Consider the following 26,976-nt stretch of genomic DNA (forward strand, 5'->3'; position numbering starts at 1 on the left):
GTTTTAAGTATTTTTAATATTTATTTGAGGGAAGGAGGAATTTAGCTGGTGTTCTATTTCCATTTTCTGTCTTTTTTTTCTTTCTAAGTGCAATTTACAATCAAATAATCTAGAGTCATGGCTAGAAACAATGTCCCTCAGTATTACATATGGAAAATGTTCAGAACATTTAGGACTGACATAATTAAATAAATTACAAAAATAGCATTAGCAATGTCAGTACAGAGAATAGTTACATAAAATAATGTTTGCTATAATGCTAAACTTGGCATTACACAGAATCTTACTACTAATGCAATGGCAACACTTAGGATTTCTGAGGAAAGGAAATCTGACCTAGTCTAGATTGAGATACAAGAACCATAGAACCATAGCATTGAAACAGTTGGCTTTATCAGATAAATCACTGAACTAATAAACTTACATCAACAGCATCATTGTTATGTACATACATTGATCAATAGATATACATTTATGTATATATTAAGGGTGATGATGATGATATTTATATCATATATATATCAGGATCACCATCATCAGCCTATATCAATCCACTGATGTTTGAAGGCCTCCCCAAGATGTTTCCACTTGGTTCAATCTACAGCTTCTCTTTTTCATGATTTCCCATCTTTTACATGATTGTCTTCTAGGTCTTTTTGCGGGGAATACATTTAATATCTTCCTTTGTCCACTTTTGAACTATTCTTCTTGCAATGTGTCCAGCCCATTGCCATTTTAACATTTCCATTCTTTCATATGACGTAATATATTTTTGTTTGTTTCTGGCTCCATTCATTTATTTCGCGCTATCTTCTTTTTACTCCAAGCATACATCGTTCCATGCTTTTTGTGTCATCTGCAGATTCTGTATAGTTTTTTTATTTAGTGACCAGGTTTTGGAACTAAATTTGGCACTCGTAGTATACAATGATCAAATACATTTCTCTTTAGGCAAATAGATAGATTTCCTTTCAATAGCATTCCAATTGTATAACAATTAGATAGAAAGGCTGCTATTGTTTTCTGACACTTGCTATATACAAATGCAGAAGTCTTCAAACACTTAAAGAATTTATATATATATATATATATATATATATATATACACACAACGATCAGCCATAACATTATGACCACTGACAGGTGAAGTGAATAACACTGATAATCTTGTTATCATGGCACCTGTCAGTGGGTGGGAAATATTGGGCAGCAAGTGAACATTTTGTCCTCAAAGTTGATGTGTTAGAAGCAGGAAAAATGGCCAATTGTAAGGATCTGAGCGACTTTGACAAGGGCCAGATTGTGATGGCTAGACGACTGGGTCAGAGCATCTCCAAAACTGCAGCTCTTGTGGGGTGTTCCCGGTCTGCAGTGGTCAGTACCTATCAAAAGTGGTCCAAGGAAGGAAAATGGATGAACCGGCGACAGGGTCATGGGCGGCCAAGGCTCATTGATGCACGTGGGGAGCGAAGGCTGGCCCGTGTGGTCCGATCCAACAGACGAGCTACTGTAGCTCAAATTGCTGAAAAAGTTCATGCTGGTTCTGATAGAAAGGTGTCAGAACACACAGTGCATCACAGTTTGTCAGGGTGCCCATGCTGACCCATGTCCACTGCCGAAAGCACCTACAATGGGAACGTGAGCATCAGAACTGGACCACGGAGCAATGGAAGAAGGTGGCCTGGTCTGATGAATCACCAGTTCAAGGTGTTGACTTGGCCTCCATATTCCCCAGATCTCAATCCAGTCGAGCATCTGTGGGATGTGCTGGACAAACAAGTCCGATCCATGGAGGCCCCACCTCGCAACTTACAGGACTTAAAGGATCTGCTGCTAACGTATTGGTGCCAGATACCACAGCACACCTTCAGAGGTCTAGTGGAGTCCATGCCTCAATGGGTCAGGGCTGTTTTGGGACCTACACAATATTAGGCAGGTGGTCAGAATGTTATGGCTGATCGGTGTATAGATCAACTAAGTTAATTACTGATATTTTTCAGTAAGATTTTCATAATTTACTCTAAGATCATGGGTGCAAGTGACTGAAAATAGATTTCTCAGTGGGGCTGCTCTCTCTGTGATAGGGTGAGCATTTTGTATATCTCGGGGAACCTCAGAGAAGAGTCACTACTCCTCCAAATCCAGTTGAGGTGGTTCAGGCACCTGATAAGGATGCCTCCTGATAAACTCACAACAGAGCTATTCTGGTCATGCCCCACTGGGTGGAGATCCAGAGTCCGGCCCAGGACACACTGGCCTGGAAACACTTGGGAATCCCCCAGGAGCAGCTGGAATCTGTTGCAACAGAAAGGGTCTGGTCCTTTCTGCTTAATACGCTTCCGCTGCAACCACAAGCATAAGCAGGCGAGGAACTTAAGAACAAACTATCAATTTATTACCACATTACACATATTACTCTATTATTACCATACTATTATTTTGTTCCAATTTTGTTTTAACACATATCCCAATGAGGCAATCTAGAGCCATGTGCAGAATTCCAGTAAGAAGAAATATAGTTTTAAATAAAGCATTGCTAAGATGTCACGCGCTCATGATTTCACAGAGGGGAAAGCAAACTAAAGGAATAGATTTTCGTTTTGAATTTGGAAAATATTGTTAAATTATTTACAAGCCATGTGTCATATGTGCAATTGCACAGCATTTATGTGTATTTTAAACCACATAAACACAAATGGCAATTGGTGAGCAAAGTCAATGACAAACCATCACCTTTGTCATAGTTTTTCAAAACTGACCAGATTCAAGACTTTAACCTATTCGACCATCGCAATTTACAAGCAAGCATCCAATCTTGGGTTCATTTATTGTTAGCAGCCACTTTCAATTACCTACAAATAAAAAACACGATAGGGTACAAGTTTGTAGTTTGCGATTCATGGGTAGGTTAAAGTTTTGATTTGGTCTAGGCTTATGTATGGAATACAAATCTTATTTTTAACCGTACTTTTAACATTCATACTTTAAAAAAACAACAAAAGCAAATGTATTTATTTTAACTAATATGTAATGAATTGGGTAAACCATTTATTTATTATACCTGAAGTGCAGCTATTTTGTAAAGACTGAGGAATATCAAACAAACAGCAACTCATGGCTATGCATGATAAAAGGAATGATTATGTCTTTCCAGTTCTCCCACTATTGAGTATCTAATATAAGTAAGTGTGTGTGTGGGGGGGGAATAACACTTTACACTTTTTCGCCTGGTTGGAATTTCTTAGATGCGCAAGTGTTTAATATGGACATTATAAGGAGTACATGTATGTGACACCTATCAAATGAAGCTAATCAACCTGTACTATAATATTCTGCATAGTTGATCATGATTAGACAAACTATATTATAGTACTACCAAGTTTTTTCACAAAAACAAAAATGCAATGTATCTGGCTTTAATACCACAAAAACCCACTGGCAGATTGAAAACAATGGGGGAATGTTTTTTACTTGGAAATGCCAGTACGTAACTTTCTAAAATTAAGATTTTGAAATAGAATATATTGTAGGTCACGGATGTCCCACATGCTGCCGGCGGGCCAAATGTGGCCTACCTGAACCCGGGGCCCTTCCTGCATACACTTTTTCTTAATTAGCTAGCACACATGAAGCTAAGGCTTAACTACCTACCCGCTGCTACCGTTGGGTACCGGACTGCCACCCGGTATCGTGCAGCAGGCTTGGATCAATTGTAATTAAAGCTAAATGTAATTATATTGATTTATATTGAAAAAACTTGGACGACCTTGTTTTAGGGCATTAACCAAAGCTGGAATACATGGTCTTCAAAAAACACCTCTATGGAAATGAATGTTGTGAAATGTCAATTTTTCCAGTTTGGAAACTTTGAATGGTATTGAACGAACAATGACTGAACAGCTCACCACATCTGGCTAACATTTACCCAGCTATTAAACTAACAGATCCCCTATGGCGAACAGCATCTGGCCCTCCTAAGGTATGAATCTGACAGGAACACTCCTGTACAGGCTAAAAAGTATGGTCAGAAATAGCTTTCCCCATTTGCGATTACTTTTTATTATAATAAAAATTGTTGGTTTGTTTGAGTGCTCATTAAGAATCATGGTCATAGACGTAAAGTGCTCTGCGTGGAGTGCTATGGGGGTCAGGCAGCAGCATGAGCAATGACAATATATGATTCTGTCTTCTCTCTTCAGCTAAAGGACCCGGTCTCCCCTCAACTGTAGTGCTCTTTCGTGTTGTACAAGCTGACTCTTAACTTGTGATGCTCTTTGGGCCACTTCAGGGTGATGCTGTTGAGGTGGTTCAATGTTTTAGAATGCCAGGTACTCAAAGCAGGGCAGAGGGTTACAGATCTCATTTCCACTGAAGCCGGGAGACTCAGTTTCTTAAAAAAAAAATTAATGCCTTCTTCCACTACAGTGAAGTTTCACAGGTCAAAGGCCACAACTGATTTCCTTGATTATTTTAACATTGCTTGTGGCTGATTTACTCCTGTCTTTCCATGTTCTTATAGGCGTTATTGGCCATTTCTGTTCTCATTTAAATTTGTTTGCAATTTATCGTCTCCCTTTTCTCAGTGGCAAAGGTCTACCCAAGGTGTAATTTGTCTGCAGCAGCCCTGTAATTCCAATAAGAGCTTAAAGGGGGTGTGTTGACCATATGACACGGGAGACAAATTTGTCAATCATTTTCAGAAGTGTAAAGAGCGTCAAGTGAAAGTAATTATTAAACCTACCCTGAGCAAGCTGAATTTAACGCACTGGTGACTTGACAGGGCAGACATAAAATAGAGCAGACTTTGTAAAATAATCTATGTTTAATAAATCGTCCAGAAGACATGATTATTTAAAAAGATTGAAGAAGCAGCTAATATGGTATTTCAGCTGAATTTCAACTGAAACACCCACACTGTTTACTAATATTTAGTCAATTCAGCTAGCAACAACTCAATGCCAATACATAGATGATATTCTAAATCCAAGGAAATATTTGTATCTCTTTTAAAAAATATATCGAAATTGTAAATGAGTTTCATAATGTCCCTTACTGCATTTATATTTAGATTGTATAACAACAGTAATTATCTTTATATACAAAATCAATTAACTTTGATTTAAGGATTTTATTTACAGTAACTTGATTGATGTGTATGCACTTTATACCTTTCATTTAAGGTGGTCTTGGGTAGTATTTCATTGATATTTCTTACAATGAAAATACATAAAATGTTACATGGACCTGCAGTTTTTGGATGTGCCTCAACAATAACACTACTGTCTTACAAGTAGAGATTGACATGGGTACAAAATCAATAACCGGGCATCTATGTATATCTAAATATATATAGAATTAGACCCTTCAATTGAGCAGTCTTTTAAATTACAGAATACACTGAAATAAGGAAAAAGAGAAGGAGGAGAAGGAAAAGGTGAAGAAGAAAAAAAACAGCTTGAGTACTGGTATTAATGTTAAATGTGCTTCCTTGGACAAGGGAAGAATAACACAAATACAAAGTATGCTATGATCTCTACATCTAGTCTGGGCCTCTTTTAATCTAGTCAATCAATTAAATGGAGGTTGCCGGACTTTAACTTTCTGGAAGTCTGTGCTAAATCGGAACAGCATCAACTTCACCCTACCAGACACTTGTTTTCTAGGGAACTCTACCATGCATCAAGGAGAATTACCCCCACTTTACTCCCGAGTCCCAGAAGCTCCAGTGTGAATGGCTGGGTGTTCATGCATTTGAAAGTCATGCACATATCACTCAAAAGCACATCCCCCTGGATGCACGTCTTTAAGTGCAGGGTCAATTGCTTTTTGCATTTAAAATACCTTTAAAATGCCACGTTAACCAGAGCAGGAATTGTATTTGAGTCTCACGAGGTTTCAGCAGTCAAGATTACTATTTACCTACTCTAATGCCACATTACTCCCCAGCACAAGGGCCACACACAACCAAAACACACACCTGAAACCCCTCAAATGCTGGAATCTTCATGGCAACACAATTACGATATTTCTTTCCGACATTAGTCAGTATACACAGACCTTAAAATATCCTATATATTACTATGCATTAGTAGGCATAGTTTCTCTTCCTAAATCTGCACTGCACAGCAATGTTTTGTTCTTAAATGAACGCCCACAATATAATGAAGTAAAACCTACTTAGCAATTCACTTCAGCAAGATCAAGAATCAATGATATTAGGAATTCATGTTGAGTCTTACTTTAACACGGTGTGCCACCAGAGACCGCCAAGTTTTTTGTTTGTTTTATAGCAGAATTTAGGTTGATATTACAAACCACCAGCTCCCTGTTATCCAAAGAGAGGAAACACAAATCTTTAAATAGATTGAAGACTTTCAAAGTATGAATTAAAAACAGAATGCCGGGGTGGAAAAATCAAGCGCACAAGCGTCTGCTGATTATTCCATGGCAACAATTCAAAAAATAATTATTAGAAGACAAAATAGAAGAATTCAGTGTTGTGAGAAGCTCTTCAGTTAGTGGTAAGCCATTCACTGCATATTTTTCTTTCTTGTTCGCAACGTATAAATGCGTTTGGAGGTTCTTACAGTAAACATTTGAAGCTGTATCTATATGCAGTGAATGCCTTTCACAGTATAGCTGAAAAGGATATTGCTCTCAGGCTTGTCCAAAAAGCACTGAAAGACTAATTAACATATTAATGATGCTATATTCTTAAGGCTTCTGTTGGATAGTCCAAACACCTTATAAGTATTCAAATGAGGACACTGATCAGTAGTATATATGAGTTTAAGAAATGTGAAGGAACTGCACACACTGATGGATCAGCCCCTTGTATTTGCTTAATTTATCTTTAATTATCTTGCAATCTGTACAGCACTCAAACAGTGCTTCATATAGGTATGCTTTCAAGAGACATGTTGCAATGAACTGCTTTATTTTAGTGCTCTTTTCTGTTTCGATATTAATCGATACATAAGGGGAGTAGCAGTGTCTATCAGCTAAATACTGACATCAGTAATGGGTACACTAAAGACTACTCTTTCAGACAATATGAAAAAAGGAGAATTAATATGCTGCCTATGTAGTAAATAATGAAAAAGAATCCCCAGCCAAATGTGAAGGTGTCTCTGTATTAGACTACCTTTCAATAGTCAGTAAGAGCCCATTAATCCTGGACCTTAGCAGCTTAATCTTGGATAATTCAACTAAAGCATCTAAATAAATGGCAAAGAAAGATTGAGAGGAACAGTCAATATCTCTTTTTTTTTCGCATTCAAGTTTTACAAAGTGATGGTGAAAAAGTAGACCATGATGCTAAATACTTAATTAAAATAATCATATTAAAACCTCAGTCATAGTAATACAATTTGCACTGATAAGCACATTGCTTTAAAGGGCACAAAAAGGTCCATTTCAGCATGTTATGCATTATTTAATGACAACACAATAAACAAGGAGAAAAAATAAGAAAAATAGCCTCTAACTAATGTGTGTATTGAAATATCAACTTAAAAAAACAGAACTGATTTATTCATACCAGAAATTATTTAGCAAAAGGTAAACAAGCACCAACCAAGGTCTTAATCCATAGCTAACTCAAATTCAAATCTCAAAGGTGCATATGTTTAAAATACATAAATGTTACTGTGTAAATGACTTGTACAAGCATAATGCAAACTATACTATGACAGACTGTCTTTACAAGTTATTTGAAGATGCACAACTAATTTCAATAGCATCCATTAACATGAACAGAAAATACAAATATATTTACCTGAGCTACAATACTGAAAAGAGACAACAAACAGATCAAGTATGTGCTTCTAAGCAACAGATCAGGACATTAAATGATTGTGATACTAACAGTTATTATATTGTTAGCTGTTTTCATAGTTAAAGTCAGCACATTAAGTCAGTCTCCTTAATCAACATTGATATGTGTGTGTCCTTTATCCAGGCATCTTACAAGACATGTAGTACATTTACACAGCATTACAAGGGTAGCAACATCAATATAAAAATATTCAAATTAGAAGAAAATCTCAAAATGAACTACACTGGTAATCTAAACAGATGTGTGAAGGAGGTGCCAGAAGGTGGTAAGACACTGCAGTAATGATGCTCTGAATACTGTTGGCATAATATAGAGATGGTGACAACTGGTAAGGATGTTAGGACTCACATGCATTTGTTAAAAAAAATGTATTGAATATAATTATACTCATCATATCGTAGTGTAATAAAAATATGATATCATTGTGTTTAAGTGGGCAGAGGTTACGTGAAGTTACATGCTTCAGGAAAATTAAAATAAAAGTATCCTTTATACATGAGGAATCACACCAAATGCATGTTTACCCTCTAAGTTTAACATGCCAAATGCCCCTTTCAGGGAAAGAGACTTCTTTGTATGTCTGGAAAATCACAACATGAATCAAACATTATATACAAGCCTAATCTACTGAGTGAGTGGGAACTCTGATTCCAAATGTGGGGGCTGGAAGTGACCCAGGACACATAGTAGTAGAAATACTGCAGACTCCCCCAAAAGGTGTCATTATGGGGATTTCAAGTGGCTGCACTAGCAAAAGCTCCTGCTTGAAGCACAGACTGGACTCTATCATCCAGATATTGTTTGTCTGAATTGGGGCCTTGTCATCAGCAGACGATGACAGGAACCCCCAAGGAACACCCTATGAGTGCCACAGAGTTCGGGTGGATTCTAATTTTTCTAGGGTCTCTTCACAGTAGACCTTTCTATTTGGCTATCATTAACTATCCCCGAGAGTGGTGTCAGTCTGAGTCCTTTATTTTCCCTATTGTGGTGTGGTCTTCCAGAATGAGAAGAAGAAAATGTCATAATTGGTGCTCTTATCATACCTGCCATTATCACTACCATCTAATGTTTCCAAACAACTACAATTTACAGTTAAATGTAGATAACAGTCCTGTACTGAGACTTTCACCAAACCACAGAACATTTTCGGAGTTTTTCATACACAGCCCTACAGCCCTTAGGTTCTCAAGCTGTCAGACTACACAGGACCAAAAGGAATCTCCTTTTCTATCTTTCCCATGTGTCTGTTTCAGTATGTTCAGTTCATACTTTTTTCATTAATATGAAGACGTAAATAATACAATCCTGAAAAAAATACCACTTTGGTATAATACAATGTGTATTAATGAACATACTTAACATTTAATAAGAGGTCACAATGCATGCTTATGTTACATACAGATACAAGCCCCTAACTGATGCATGGACAAAAGTATCCATTTTTATTTTATAGCCCTACATGAGTTGCTGACATCTGTGAATGCATCCCCCATCCTTACATGCAAGAAATTTAGTACCAGACTGCACAGAAATTGTGTCTTATATTGGCAGCCACAATCTCACATTTTAATAGGTTTCAAGTCTGCATGTTGTTATGGCTACTCAAGGCCCCTGATCCTATGTTACCAGTAAAACAACCTTCACGTTACCATCCTCATATTTGACAGCAGGCACAACACAACAGTTTCAGTCTGCCTTGCCCATTTTTCTTCTCAGGTACTAACTTTACTAACCCTAGCTTTTTTTCTCGTGTCCTTTACATCTTTCTCCAGTTTCCTTGTGACCAATCTTTATGGTTATTCCTGAATATGTCATTATACCATTTCCATTGGTATGCAGAGATTTGATATACAATTTAAATCAACTATAATTTGTCTGTCTCCTCTTTTTATCTGTTTTCCTTTTCCTTTACTTTACTTTTATATTCACAACTACTATTTTCTTCAGTATCTATGGATTATGGTATGTACTCCATTATAAGTCACTAGGTCATGTGAAGGGGGTGCCTCTCATTGTATAAAAGATTTCATCTTGTGCAGTTTGGGTGAGAGGACTGTGATGCAAAGCTGAGAGGTTCTGGCTGCACAGACTGCATGAATCGACATCTCTTATATAAGATGCACCATTCTCTCAACCTATTATGAATTACATGTAAGGATTAGACGCACACATTTCATTACAGTGAAGGGAAAAAAAGTCAACCCCCTTTATCTCTATTTTGGTACAGGATCTGCTGTATCTGACCAGATCTGTGCTGGTTAAACATAACAAAACTATTAAAAACAAATGTACATTCCGTGAAACTTGCAACACTAGCATTTAAGTGTTCTGTGGTGTAACGTTTAAGTGTCGTTGGTAACTGAAGAATTACTAAATACTGATAATTGTCTGAACAGGATGACATTCATACACAAAATAAGAGGTATAGGAATTTGTGGAAATGCTGCTCTGTGATTGGATGATTTCTTATATGTGATTTTTAATATGCAAAATAAGGCAAAAATATGTCCCTCTCTGCATATCTTTCACTATATTACTGTAGGCTGTCCCATTGCATGAATAACCAGGATATTCTCTTAAACCTTATACTTCTGTGTAGAGCCAACAGTGCAACCCAGCTGTTTTTAAATAATGGATTAAACAAAAGGTATCTCCATGAAACACATTATAATTCCATCCTTTAGATATTATCGCAATTTGGAGATAAAGACACTGAGGACAAAGCCAATCTCAACCTAAATTCATTCTGTTCACAAAGTAGGCAATGAGTTTTTTAATTTTAACCACTGGTATCATCAGCGCCATTTTAAATATCATTGGATGAGTGTTATTGGAGAGTGCAAGCAGCATAAATATGCTATGAGAAATTATTAGGATTGAACTGTCAGAAACCGAGGGAGATATACCACCAAAATGATGTGACAGAATGCTGAGCGTATGTGCAGTCAATATGTCATGTGGTTGCCAACCGGGGGAGATTGGTGGCAAATTGTGTCCTATTTTCTCCCTCCTTCATTAGCTGTAATTCAGATTGCCCATGTGCAGTTTCCATACCTGTGATTGCCAGAGTATTAAATTGCAACTCTATAGCACTATTGATAAAATGTATGACAGCTGCAAACCCCAACAGAATGGAATGATATGGTTATGCTTTGAAGTCATGAAGCTCTCATTTTAATTACCCTGAAATCATTAGGATGTTTCATTAACTTGGTAATTTACTAGTAACCTATTTATCAGCTGTGACACTCTACTACTAGCTAACTCAACGCCTCTCTTGTTCTAATGTCTACATAAAACACTTGATATTTCACAGCACACGATTAATGTCAGGGTAAAGTGCAAGACAATAGAATATGCTACACAAAGGCCCCACCAAATTCCAGTGCTATATGTTCTATTGTCGTAGTGGACAGCAACAAAACATAATGCCTCCCTAGCTCTAAAAACTGTATGGTGACAAACAAAAGGCAAAAGCACCCTGGGAAACTGCCTATTGCTGGAGATCCGTAGAACAATATATACGGGTTAAACTGAACTGAACATCTCCATAGTTAACCAAACTAATGTAGCATTCAAGCCGGTTTTATAGATTGATTTCCCAACCTTTGTTCAAAATAAGTCGTATTCTTGGTTCCTAATAATAGCATTTTCAAAGTAATTATTTGCTCAGGTTCATATTTTGGAATTTAATAAAACTTGTTGTACAATCTCTGTAATGTGATTACTTGAATAGAACAGAGTGTAAAAAGCTTGTATTTTCAGACACAGGTTTCCTTGGAAAGACAACATCATTAGGGAGCTATAAAAATAAAATAAACAAACAACAACACAAAAATCATGTTTAACCAGTAACCTGAATATAAATTGCACTAAATATACAGTATTTTGTAGCTGTACTAGGCAGTCAAAGACATGAAAAGTAATACGATTTTATGAAGCATACCCTTGCTCAAATAAAATCAGTAAAGTACTGTGTCTTGTTCAAATTATTAGCTAGTGATTAACAGTTGTCTTGTGGTAGTGTGACTAAAGGATGGGCTTTAAACCTCAAGTAATAACTTATGGGTTATGAATGCAAACTTAAAACAAATCAACAAACCAACCAAACAAAAGGCTTATATAAGGCAAATATAGTGCAGTCTGATATTCAATAAATATTTCCAATCAGTTACCTTTTCTGTCTTCATTAACAATATTCCAGACCCATATCAAATTCTATTGAGAAATTGAAAAAGGAAGACTTGAAGAGCATGAAGCAACTCATCAGTAAAAACAAAATACCCCAAAAATTGTATAATATTGCTACAATATTTTTTCCTCTTTCGAACAGTAAAATGGCAATAATTAGGATGAACTATTTAGAGATATACAAGTAACACTGGTGCATGTCCTTGAATTCATTTTTCTATATGTCTATGTCTATATAAATAGGACTATATATGGGTATATATATGGGTTTACATGAAATGCTTCCCAAATTCGCAGTGTTCAATACAATGTACACCTCCCTTTTTTCAGAATAGCTCAAGAAGTTGCTGTCCTTACCATTATACCCTCCCTCTGATTAAGACAGCCAGCATTTTACCAGACAAGTGGAAATGATCTCTACACATTACACAGTAATCCTGATTCGTGATGGGGTATAGCCTTGGTATATTATGCTGTCAAAAGACATTTCTTAAATAATCTTGAATCCTATTTTGTAGCAATGTACAGTACCTTTTATTCCAGGCAGTAAAGCGTTCTTTAAAGTGTATTTAGTACATAAAGGGTACTTTTACCTTCTGTGTCTTGCATATTTGCCGCTGACATGTCCACTGCCATCACAGCCTGGCGTTGGGCAGCTAGAAAAACAAGAAATAAAATTCAGCTCTGAGCAATTTTGCATTCATATAAATAAACAGATAAGCCACTAATATATATACATATATAGTGGCCATAGAGAATATTTAGCAGTATAAATGGTTTAATTATAACCCTCTTATACAGCAGTACAGTGAATGTAATGTTGTAGTTTTGTCATAGCAACGGCACATCTGAAGAGGCACTGCCCCAGCATAAATCAAGCATGCATGGGTATATCTGAAACACAGTCTCTCCATGACAACTGGTTTTTAAAATGACAGCAGGGGTGGGACAAATTGATTGGCGTTATTGACAAAGAGCCTACAAGATGCATTTAACACTAAAAGTATTAGCGATTACTGTCCAGCAAAGCGGGAAAACACTGGAAAGTCAACAGGGAGAATAAGGTGGACACAAAATTATAATGACATTGAGATCTGGAAATGCTATGAAGCCAGGTGGAAAAAGGTCCTTTAAAAGAAGACCATTCCAGCTGAAAAAAAAACACATGACATTGTGCTGAAGGAGGGGGTTCCAACCAAAACTGAAATGGGTCATATTTAGTTGCCAGTGACCAAACTTAGAAAGATACTGATTCGGGTCAGTACTCTTTTTCATATTATTATTATTATTAGATTTTTTTATTGTATTTTATCATTATAATATATAATAATGTATGTTTTGGATTTTGTAACTCAACAAATCAGGAGAAAACAGCAAACAACAGGGGTGTACAAAATGTAGTGTTATGCAGTGCAGAGGGGTGTGTTCTCTTTGTTGCTATCTCTCTGAAATCTCTCTGGCAGCTGCTGGAGAAATGCCAAACCACAGGTGCTTCCATCTCATCATGGATGGAACGAAGCGTCAGACAGTTGGCAGCCCAGAGGAGATATCCCCTCAAAGATGAAGATTGAAATCTTCAAGGTGACTACATTGGACTTGTACATTTGTAAAACTATCCAGGTAATGTACAACCAAATTACTGTTCAAATATACTGTAAAGGATGGCAATAAATGGCTAAACCTTTCTGAATTTAACAAACAGCTCTTTTGAGAAAACCTTGAAAAAAGCCCCTTGTTAAGTCTGTTTATATCCCTGTGTTTAAACGTATATGGATATACCCGCTAAGAAAGTAGCAAGAAAATATGCATTCTTCTACTGACTTAATGCAAAAAAAAGTACATACTGTGGGGAGATGCATAAAATACACCAATGTCTGGCATATCTCTAATAAACATTTAAAAATGCACACAACCAAGCTTTAGTGATTGATTTTGTTGTTTGTGTTTTCCAACAGAATGCCAGCATTAACTTGAATAATAATAATAATAATAATAATAATAATAATAATAATAATAATAATAATAATAATAATAATAATAATAATAATAATAAACATGTTTTTGGTATTATGAATGGCATTATACTCCATCAGATTTATATCTGTAGAGATTTCACCCACAAAAACAATAATATTATCTCCACTGACACGTCTCAGTCTTTGTTGATATCTCACCAAAAGCATTAACTTGCATATAATTGAATTATGTCCCTTTGTTTGAAATGTCTTGTATGTAATTCACATGTCTGAACTACATAGCATGAACATGCCACAATACATGCAAGGAGCTAATTTAACTGCACTAAGGCAATGCATATGATTATTTATGTTAAGGTCATTTCCATTTCAAACTGCAAAGCACTGTTTCTAAGGTTTTATTTCACACAAGGTGTATGCAATTAATACATTAAATAATGGCCAAACGAACAAGACCACTACCAAATGCAACATATTACCCATACACACATTTTGTTCAAGCTTCATCTTTACGTGTAATGAACTGGTGTTTGTTCCAAATTACACCAGGGTCTGTAATTCCTGAGTCTAGCAGGCCTAGAAACACTGTTTTTATAGCTGCCCACTAATGAACTGACTTTCATTCGGGTGTCCAGATGCAAAATAATTCTACATGTAGAATTACCCGGGCTGCTATGATAGCTGTTATTCGAAAATTAATCATGATAGAAAAGCCGATACAGTATGCATCTGGATATGTTAAGGGGAGTAGAAAGAAACATAGATGTCTGCATTACAGTAAATAATGACTGCATCTTTCCTTTGAATTGACTGTAATACACATTAGGGTAACATGCAACACAGCTTCATTTCAGTCTTCTTTTCTTTTTACTGTGTGTGTGCGTGTTTGTGTGTGTGTGTGTGTGTGTGGGGGGTGTGTGGATGTTCCTTCATACCCCAAGTTAAAGTGTCTGAAACTCATGTGTGTCATCAGAAACAGCATGCCTGACATTTATTACAGCTAAACAAGGCAAACTTTTCCCACACAGAACTGCCTTTTAAAGGTTTGGTTTTGCTGTTGCAGAACTAGCTGAAATACACTGGGCATATTTAACGACTCGTAGAGGGGAAGCAAACGGGGAACGTATACGATTTTATTTTTGTCTTTTGAATGTGTGGCTGTGCATGTTTAATCATCAGCTTAGCCTTTAACTAATGCACGTACACCCTGCATTTAGTCAGCTTCCCACCATCCGAGTACGACAAAAATAGAGGAGAAATCGAGACAGAGATGGAAAAAAAAGAGCAATACAAATGTGTGTGAGCGAGTGAGAGAGAGAGAGAGCGAGTGAGAGAGAGTGAGAGAGACACAAAGAGAGAGAGAGGGAAGGGATGCCAAATACATTTCCAGCAAAGGTCTCTGGAGAGCTAATTTCACCAGTGCATCAGTGTACAATGAAAACTGAAAGTGCATTACACCCATTAACAGGCATGATTTTCCTTTTTTCCCCCGCACTAATGGGGGGGATGCATTTTCTGCTCCGAGCACACTAACCTGAACAGCTCTTGTATTACTGGTTCCACGGGCACTGTGAAGAGATGGGGGAAGAAGAAAAAAAAATACACAGACATATTAAAAATATTTACCATCAACTGCAGGTAACTTTCTTTTTTTTCTGTATGGGGGAGAAAAAAAGTGAGTTAAAAAAAAAAGAAAGGGTCAGAAAGAGAGGTGCAGAGAGATACTGGAGGATGAAGGTCACCCTGAGCAATAGCCCTGAGTGATTTAGTGAGGCAGGAGACGTACCTCGGATACCTTTGGAGCGTGTGCGATGGCGCTTCTCGTCTGCATCCAACTCCATCTGGGAATAGATTAGCAGGCAGTCAGTGTCCTTATCCTGCATGACCAGACTATCAATGCACACCATGGTACCATCCTCACACAATACGCAGCTTCCTAGCAGGCTCCTACACAGAAAGCCACTTAAGAGTAAGCAAACATCACCATCCCATTTTAAAATTAGGCGGATTTGTCTATTCCCGATCGAGTGCTTTAAATGTATGGGAAAAAGAATGGCAGTACAGGATTTGGAGTCCATTTGACTGTCTTTTCAGTTCCGATTTCGTCATTTGCAAATCGGAAACTATTATGTATGATTTCTCAATTTTTGGGGAAAAATTGATTTTAAACAGGATTGATTAGGAACTGCAAATTCTGCCTGTCTGCACGATTTAATATATTTTACATGTTTTTTTTTCTCAAGGGAACATGCTCAGACCCCAAGAGAAAGGGCATGTATACAAATGTTTTTATAATTGCTTTTGGAAACTAACAGTAATTATCACATTGGTGTCTTTTTATAGGTTAGCGATAAGGGTAAATGCTCTGGACTTCTGAATTGGTTTGTCCTGATCAGACCCTATTTTGATGAATCCCAAGCAACTGCAATCAAATAAAGGTCACAGACTTGTGCTAGGACTCCACATTAAACAGCTCCTGTGAATACAATTTTCAACATCATCATGATTATTATTATAATTATTATTATTATTACTTAGCGAAAATGAGGTATCCTACCAAATAAAACGTGACGTTAAAACAATACTCAACTTTTTCACATTTATTTAATGAGCAGAATAGTCACCAATTACACCATTACACCAATACATGTTAAAATTGTCTTTCAAAGAGCAGAATTAAATGGAAGATATAGCCAACATATTATAAATAATGCTACTCTCTCTGAATTAGTAGTAAGCAGACAAGTCCTAGTCAATACATGTCCCTATATAAAATGGCATGAGAACCATAACAAACTGTGGCTTCACTGCATTTGATCCTGTGAACTGACTGGTATTTCTTCAAGGTATCTGTAAGGTCTGTCTATATCTCTTATAATATAACTGTTTGTTAATGGAAAAACCATCACCCTGGAAAAATAACTCATTCCAAGTCACCTTAATCTGTTAATGTGTATTATTAAATCTATCTATCTGTCCATCTATCTATCTATACATGTGCAGAACTGATATGGTTCTTTTACCACTATATTATGCACTGATCCTCTCTCAGAAATCTGCCCATTCAGTGAACAGTATTAAAATCACCATTTGTAGAGTTTATAACAGTGTCATACACACAGAATCCCCATATGTCATTAGCACAAGACAAAATTGGTTAAGCCATGTATTACTCACTCTGAACAAATCATAGCAGTCATAAATAACAGAGTTAAAAGAAACATTAAGCATGTGATATATATTAAAACGGTTCACATAAAATCCAACGAACCAATGCTCCACTAACAACAGATGCAATCAAGGATACAATTGTCTGTATCACAATATTCTTGACTGAGGCCTTCACAAAAGAATTGCGAAATATTAATTTAACAGCTGAGAGTAAAGGTATTTTAGAAACTTTGAACAGAGAAATACAAATAATGTGTACAATAATTGACATCTGTATAGGCTAACTTACTGTTGGAGTATTTTGTCATATATCGAGAAGTGCAATCATGGTTTGGTTTGTGTGCAAACTGAATTACAGCATACAGTACCAAGTTTAAAATAAATGCACCACCAAGAAAACAGCACTTACCTATACATCTTAACATTTAGAAATTGTCAAGTTTGATTGTTGATTATTAATATTATTATTATTGTGTATGTACTGAACAAAAATACAGTATTCTGTAAATCAATTAATAAGCATTATTAATTTGTATTTAATACATTGAACTTAAAAGGTAGTTGAACTTTTGGGAGAGAGAACAAACCCCATCTCACCCTTGACTACAAGTACCAATAGGGATATTAAATCCCAAGCATCTGCCAATGTGTTATTGTTTATATTTATTTCAGTACAATAATAATCTGTGTATTTCCCTTAAAACATATATATATATATGTATATACATAATGTGATGACATGCTGGGCGATGTGGTAAGTCATCACCCCCAGCTGCGCTGCATTTGCCCAGACCAGTGAACAGAGAGAAGAGGAGAATTGGATTTACAAATAACAGTACGAATTTGGACTTGCACTTTGACAATGGCTTGGACTTCGGACTTGATTATATGCTATTTGTGTCGTGTTTACTATTAGCTCTCTGTTCAGAGAGGGACACGTTTATGTGTTTATGTAGGCTCAACGACGAGATAGGTGTTTATTTGTTTTTTGTCTGTTTAATCTCCAGCATTGTCTTTCAATAAATCACCACATTTATACCACATGTCCGCTTGTTGTTTTCCTGAGCCCTGCCTTACAGAGCCCAAGCAGTGTGGGTACCACCCCCCCCCCCCACACTGCCACAATATATATGCAATTTAAGTACAAGCACAGCTGTGCATGTAGACAGTAGCAACAAAACAGAGTCTACAGAATTGTAACTGTATCAATTATCGATTACCTTCCAATGGGCCCTCAAAACTTCCAAACTATTCATCCTGATCTATTCTGATAATATTTTATTCAAAAGGCATAAAAAAATGCAAAAAAGCCATACAGAGGTTATAACACATTATGTTTTTTGTTCAGGGGTTGTAGACTTCTGTCATTTGGACAGAACAAGTTAGAAAGGTGACATACATATTTTCACAAAAGAAAAAATATGTCAGTCACATTCTGATTGTAATATTCAAAGCGAATAAGTACCAACAGACCTGCCTTAATATTACGTATGCCACTGTATTGCATTTATACTGATGTACAGAACAACAAAGTCTAAACTAATATATAATGTACTGTCAGAATGAGTGAATTAGGGATGGATATATATATATATATATATATACATTATATGATCAATATAATGGTCAGTTTTGCAAATATTAAACACACAATTTACCTTTTATTTCAGGCTCAGGCAATCTTTAAAACCCTGTCATGTATGACAGTATGTTACTAATTATGGTAACATTTAGTCATTTTATGCACAATGCAAAGCTCACACAAACTACTGTGGTTCTGTGTTTTTCTGCTGGTGCTATAATTCTGTTGCATACATACTATCTCCATGCGAATCCACTTTATTTTAAGGTCTGTATAGCACTGTACATACAACTAGCACTCACTAAATCAAGAGTAAGAGTGAACCTTATAATTTTCAATTTGACATAGTGGGGTTTTCCACATGAGAACCTAATGTACCACATCTTATATTGTATAATAATGTATGGCTGTAAAAAACTGTTATATGAAAATATATGTTGTGAACATAAACAAATGGAAGTTATTGAGCATGCAGCTACAAAACACGGATTTGATACATTTTGTGAGGTCTTTCCATAAGAGTGTACAACATTCTGAAAAAAAAAATGTAATAATAATAATAATAATAATAATAATAATAATAATAAATTGCTTAAAATATATGGAGTATTATACACAATTGTCTTTGTTAGACAACATTACATTAGTTTGTCAGTCTTCATTTGACAGTTGCATACACAAGAGATATAACTGTACTTGGTGTAAGTTGTTTTGGAAAATTGCAAAAATTAATGTAGTTACTCATAAAGGGCTCTAAATCATGAAAACATAGCTTAACATTTTCACCTGAACTTTTCTTTTGAATTTGTTTTAAAAAAATAGCTGATCTATGAAACAGAGAAGCAAAAATGCAACTAAAAAGGTCAGAAATTGCATCCAAAGTAGTCAAGTTAAAGACCCCATAAATATATACATACATACATACATACATACATACATACATACATACACACACACATACATACATACATATATATATATATACATACACACATTAAGTTCATTAAAAATATTGTAGATCTAATAAAAATGATCAATGCATAATACATTTAGCTTAATAATGTTAAAAATCCTTAACAGCAGAGTGCTCAGGCAAAGCTTTGAATATTTATTCTCCAGCAGTAATAGGTTTCCATGGCAATCAGTGGAAATCCTACCTCAGGAAAAACTAACAACTTATCAATCTCACACCATGGTGGCATACCTCCTGATGGTTGATACAGAAAGCGACATTTGGTGTGAAAGAGGAAAACAGGGATGGAACATGAAATATATTTCATTTTGAAAAGAAAACACTGAAAATCTAACATCTCTCTCAAGAATACACAAATCCTACCACATTCAAGCCCTCTCTGCCTTTACTGAATTAGACAATTTAAGATGTATCAGTTTTGTATTTATTAGGTGACTATTCTGTTCATTCACAAAGTATGATAATAATAAAAAAACACTTATAAATTCACTATTATGAATCCATATGTTTAAGAGCAAAGCCTGAAATCAATATTAACCTTGCAATGAAGAATGAGCCCAGTTGTAAATATGCACTGTTTTGTACAATTGTCTAAAAATGTGTACAGTTGAATAACACTAGATTTACTATCCTACAATAACTTTGTGAAATAGATTAAAACAAGGAATGGTGTTATTTTGTATATTGGCATCCCTTATTAACATATCCTATACTGATAAAAAGGGTTCCGCTTGACAAAATAACTGGGAAAAAAGATCTGCATTTCCTAAATGCTCCAAAAGTTCTCTTTTGAGCTTGGTTAGAGAATATCAAAAATAGGCTGTAAGTACAGTTAGGACATGCAGAAAATTGACCTCCCTTTTAGGGATAAATTGAAAAAATGAGCACTTTTATAAGTCTCCAATAATGTTTCAAATTAAACACAAAAAACGATGAAGTCAGTAGGGATTACTCACATAAACTTGGAATTAACAGAAATGTATAAGGAACTGCTTCTACTGACAAAAACCTACTGACATTAAATGTTTTTTTTGTTGTTATTGTTATTTTAAATATGAAAAGCATGTAGAAATGTTCAGTGAAGCAGTGTTTTTGTTATAATTTGTATATTTTTCTAAATAATTCCAGAGCTACTTCTATATTTTTACTAGAATAGATACAGCTGTTAATTTCCTCAGTTATATATCTGAAAATCAACCTATTTTATTTAACAGTGTTAAAATGATATGCTTGGCCGTATTTAAAATAAATAAATACATGTTTACATTGGTCTTTGTTAATGAGTCCAGTGACTGAGCTATCAAGCAGAAACATTCCAGAGCAGCATGCTACTCCACGAATTCTAATATTATCATTATCATTTTTCCCAGCTATAACAGGCTCACACAGGAGAGACCTCATTGTTTTTGATTGAATTCATAACATCTCAATACGTTTCTTTCATTTGTATCCTCCTGGATTTCCCCAGTAGCTGGAAGCTGTGTACACTTACGACTGCATACTGTTTTTGCTATCAGTCTTGCCGCTAATATATATGAGCAGACACTGTTCTAATGTTACCTTCTTGTACTCAGAATGTAACATCAGTGAAGCATGACAAAAAATATAAAATAAACAAAAATAATCAAAAAAGCTACCAAACAGAAAAACAAACATGCACAGAGCTTGGATATCCATAATGAAGTTCCATGAATACATATTTTAGCAGAGTGTTCTGTCCCAGAAAATAATAATAATAATAATAATAATAATAATAATAATAATAATAATAATAATAATAATAAGTTGCAAATACTATATATAAGCAGCTAAAAATAAAGTTATATGGTTTTAAGATTCACCGCAGCTGAAGATTTATTTATTGATTTATTTGTCAACAGTGTATTGCAGGTAAAACTATCTTCCAAATAACAGATTCACTATACATAGATTCAGTCAGGAAAAAAACACACACACTATTACAGAATAATGCCATCAAACGGAACTGGCATAACTAGCATAATCATAATAGTCATCACTAATTTAGGAATATTAAATTAGGCCACAGCATCAGCTCTAAAAGCTGTGGATGTCTCAGTGCTACTAACAGTAGAATGGGCCACGGCAAAAGTTAAAGTGCTGGCAACCCTCCTTTCAAGTTGTACACATTATCAAATGAGAAAAAAAAAAAAAAAATATATATATATATATATATATATATCAAACATAAATGACTACGGTATTAAATAAGGCACTCTTCAAGCTGCAATAACAGCAGGTTCAGATTTCCGGGGAGGGGAATGGAGAGTGGTTCCAAATGGCTTTACCAAATAAAATTAAAACTGATCTGCGATAAAACACCTGCCAAACCTGTTGCAGGACCAGTGGTTTCAGACAACGTGGATGCAGTCTAAACCGCAGGTTAAGGAAAGGTTACCAAAAATCTAACGAATAACCATGTATAACTGTACATGACTCCTGTAAATGCCTCAAGACACTACAGACAAAAACATCATCCCTAGTACAATATTGTTAGTTGGTTGGTAATGTAGGCCAAAAATATTGTTAAATCGCAACCTTTTAGGTTCAAATAATATCAAATGTATAACACATACACATATATAAAAATGTGTTTATACAATACATGTATGTTATATACACATATACACATACACACACTCATAATATGCAATGTGGTCCTTGTATTGTGAAATGTATGTTCAGGAACACTCCATCAAAGCGACATGCTTAAGAGGCACTTCATCACAATTACAAATCCTTTATGAAGCATGTTTACTGTTATTTCTGAGATACTAACTGAGTTTGTGGAGTGCAACACGGCTAATGCCCAACTCACAATGTCCTTGTCTGACTTGTGGTCACCGTGGACCCCAACAGATATGTTTGTCTGTGACACAGACATGGAATGCTGTGGAAAATAGCCATGTCTTTGGGCATTAGTGTTAGCAAATGTTTGATACCGAAGTAAAAGTCATCGAAGATTTACATAACACATATGTCAGCATGCTACAGGCCTTCACCACATGGGTTCTGTGCAAGAAGCTGTGGCCATGGGTGTTAATCAGCCAACAATCAGAAGACTGGAAATCACGCATAACAAGCCACATGCACCGAGACTAGATCTGTGTCTATTCAATCAGGCATGAGCAATCTCTGGAAAGAAAAATTCATTCTTGGTCTCTCACAACAGTCAGACTTGGTCATCAACTGAGGAGTATCCAAAGGATGTTAGGAATTCAAGCACCTGCAATACAAGCCCTTGCAAATAGCAGATATATACATGTTAGCAAGACTGACTTGTGTTCAAGGTTGTTGGCTATTGACAAGTATCCATTTTTCACAAAATTTCTGTTTCATGGTGTTGTTCACAAATATCCTGCAATGTACATGCAGGATATGAGAAGGATTAGGGTCCTGTATTTCAACTTTATGTTTATCTATCTGTTTAAGCATATAACGAACCAATGCATTGTTTTAACTACACTTAACTGAAAGAAGCCTATGAATGTAGTCAAGTTCAGATGTTGTCTCTCTGTAGCGTCACAGACCTGTGCAGATAAAGGCAAGCATTTTAGGTCTCCTCATGCTGCTTTCCTTAATTTTGCTAGCAGTTTTACATTGTTCTATCTATTTTTCCAGTCACTTACACATAAGAATCTCCACACAGTCATAATAAGTAGATTTTTGCCAACTAAGTGAAGTATTTTTGTTCAATAAGAAATGACTGCTGAATACAGCTTAAATTGCGAGTATTTTGGCAAAATATTGAAAAAACAGAACAGTAAGCTAGACCAAATCATATCACTCCTCAGCAGGTTTATCACGTACCACACAACTTTCACATCACACTACTAGAATAAAACCTCTCCATGCTGCGAAAGGGCCTGAGAAAAGAATAGCTAAAGTTGGGAGGAAAGTGGAAAAGGACAATAAAAACACCCGTGGACCAATCCACAGCTGGTATTTTGGACCTGTTTAAAGGGAAACCAGAAAAAAGGAAAAAGCAGAACAGCAGAAAGAGAGATTGCAAAATACATGTGTAGCTTTCTCTGTATTCCACCTACATTAAGTTCCCCACTTCTCTCATGTTTTTTTTTTTTTGACAAAACTTCAAATGCCCCTGAATCGCTCATACATGCATGAAAACTCATGAAACTTACAAGTTTTGTTGAAAACTGCATGTGCCGGTCACATGATGCTTCTGCCATATTGCATTTAACAGTAAAATTGTGAAATGCTACAAAAATCTTCTTCTCCAAAACCAATTGGCACATGCATATGCATACCTTATGCCCCACTATTATGCTTATTCGTGCTCGGTCACACACTTTGTCCGCCATGTTACGTTCTCTGATTCAAACTTTGGGGCCTTCTACTCTAGACCACTAATAACCCACTGTGCCACACATTGGTATGCATGACACTAGTACAGAGTCATGCCAAGGTTGTTAAAGGTGAGTTGCCCCACTGAAAAACATGGGTGCCGTGGGCCATTGAAAAAAAACGTACGCACCTCGTCAGTTACATTACACATTTCCTGCACACTGGAATACAGTACACACATTAAACTCTGCACATATGTTTATGCCTATACCTATACATGGTTAAGCCACAATATTGGTTTTAACATGTGTCTGCGTTCGAATATCAAATTGGCTACTGCTCTGGAACTCTAAAGACCAGAGCCCTGCAACTTTGCATATCTTACATAGATACTGCTATCTATCAAATCTGCAAGAGGCAAGTGACTGCGTGCAAAAACATGGCAGCCACAAGCAAATGATTGTGCACGTATGCAAAATACACATATTTATAAACACATGAAATTTGACCCCAACAAAATCCCATAATACCTATTCAGAAACACACCAAACTTTTTACAATAATAAATGATAATGCTTGATTGTGGTGAGTTTCGTTACCAACGGTGACATGGTGCAGTGGCCACGATGCTTAAGGCCATGTCACATCCAGCAGTGAATATCTACAGAACCGTCAAGCCTAAAGTGCTCACATTTTCAGTGATTAACACTAGTACAAACATCTGTCAAAGTTGATGAAGGCAAGTTGATAGGACACAAAACATGGCTGCTGTACAATAATGAATATGACACTATTTCATTTCAGCCACATCATGACATTCCTTATGTAGACCTCTGCCTCCATCATGTGACCAAATTTGGAAATTGCATTCTGCATCTTGATTAAATAATTATAACTTCACTTATATACTAGGATTAAGTGAAAAATGCAATTGTACCTTACATAATTGAAGCATGCAATCAAGAACATTTCATAACACAAGCACGTAAACTACAAATGCCTGCTCAAATCTGAAACCTACTGATACAGCTTGGAAGCCTTAAAAGTTGCATGCAACTTCTAGTTATTATTATTATTATTATTATTATTATTATTATTATTATTATTATTATTATTATTAATGGTGATATAGGATGTTAAGGAAACATGTTGCTTTAACAAGGATTTTTGAAAGAATGAATGGAATGGATGATGTGATTATTACTTTTTCCTCAATTTGCAATATATTTCGACAGTTTTAAGTTGTCTAAAAAGAGTGGATTGGTGCTTGTTTTGATACAGGGGTATTTCTTTTGATTTGGAAAGCTTTCACATCAACTTTCATGGCTCGATAACTTTGATTTGGTCTAGCTGTAGGTGTGGCTAATTGTAACAGGGCCATCAAGGGAAAGTACACACTTCTCTCCTGAGACAACATCTTCCAGCCTGTCACTGTAAAGTACATGTGGTTTGGACAACAGGCTATATGTCAAGGTGGCATTGCTCATCCAAAGTCAGATTTGTCATGTCTGGTCCCGAATATGACCGCATAGGTATTGCCTTATCCAGATTTATAGTTTTATTAATTAAGATTAATAATTAATAATAATTAATATCTGCATATTGTTTATTTTCTGGAGTTGAAAAGGTTTACTAGTAATTATGACAAGAGGATAATGTATGCTCCAGAAATACTAATTAAAACTTTTTTCTCTCTCTATTAACAAAAGCCCAACTTCAAAACCCGTTATGCATTTAAATCACAAACAAGCTCCGATTTATATGTTTTAATACACAACACACGGTGCAAAGGATTAGTGTTTCTCAGCATACTTCTTCCACACTCTTTGCAGAATTGTCAGATCTCCCTCATTTTTAACACTAGCTCCACTGCTTTAACCGGAAATGACTCCAAAAAGACATTACTAATGTATTTTTCTGAATATTGGATTGTAAATTTTAACAAATAAGTGTAACACAATAAAATGCATGTATGTATAGGAAAGTGCCCTATCCTAGAAATGTAAGCTACAGTGGTTAAACTGTACAATAATGAACACAGATGAACATACCTAATGAATCATTGTGTTGATATTTACATGAATAACTCATGAATACTTCATGAACGTGCCTAATACAGATGTCCCATTTCTCAAAGCCCTCTTGCTAGAATTCTTTTAAAAAACACTCAAAGATTAAAGTCCCTTTTCTTCATTTTTTCCCCTCATTTTCCAACATACACTTCCAATACTGTACCATTCATTGCAGATACAATATTAATAGATTGCATTATGGGAACAGAAAACAATGGGACTTTTTAGTTCTAGTTAAAAGAGTGAAACTGCTTGCAGGCCTTTCGAAGGTCTGATGCAGAATTATTTCAAAGAGACACTGAAAACGAATCAGGCAAATCAACTCTTGCATCCATGCTGACAAAATACTTTAAGTATCAAGGTAATTCGGTTTGCTGTTAGAAAAAAGAAAAAAGTGAGAAAATATCAACACCAGTTTATTTGTTTTATGTGGTTCTGCGGAAGCCAAGTCCATACTATTGTCCAGGCCTTGCTCCATGGGAACTGTAGAGGTTTCCATTTATTTAATTCATTCATGATCATATCTACTATTCATGCCAAGTATTCAGCAATTAGAGATTGACCTATTTCTTGAAAACATAATAACATTAAATTCCAGGTATTCCCATTCTGAAGCCTTCTCTTCCAGAACTGAGAAAAGGCTCTTTGCTCATTGCTCTTTGAAGAAGACTCAAGCTTTGATGAAGCACATGCCATATTTATATGTTATTGGTATATAATTCAAGAATGCATTAATTTGGCCATTACTGTTTAATGTTACCACATTATATTTACATAGGCAGGTTACAAGTCCTTAACAGGAAATGGTGCTACATAAGAACTAGTCCTCAGCAATGGAGTCAAAATAT

At 35.8% G+C, this 26,976-nt stretch overlaps 1 protein-coding gene across 7 annotated transcripts in view; it reads right to left on the reverse strand.

The window, feature by feature from the left end:
- Window positions 1-26,976, reverse strand: part of LOC136759823 (myelin transcription factor 1-like protein) — a 138,661-nt gene that overhangs the window by 74,852 nt on the left and 36,833 nt on the right. For all 7 annotated transcript variants that reach the window (XM_066715264.1, XM_066715180.1, XM_066715342.1 and 4 more), the window contains exons 2-4: window positions 15,794-15,848; window positions 15,542-15,575; window positions 12,625-12,687 (exon numbers count right to left, since the gene is read on the reverse strand). In XM_066715264.1, the coding sequence (XP_066571361.1) occupies window positions 12,625-12,687; window positions 15,542-15,575; window positions 15,794-15,848 (152 nt within the window). The remainder of the gene's footprint in view (window positions 1-12,624; window positions 12,688-15,541; window positions 15,576-15,793; window positions 15,849-26,976) is intronic.

This window comes from Amia ocellicauda, chromosome 1 (assembly GCF_036373705.1).
Source record: "Amia ocellicauda isolate fAmiCal2 chromosome 1, fAmiCal2.hap1, whole genome shotgun sequence".
Classification (NCBI taxonomy): domain Eukaryota; kingdom Metazoa; phylum Chordata; class Actinopteri; order Amiiformes; family Amiidae; genus Amia; species Amia ocellicauda.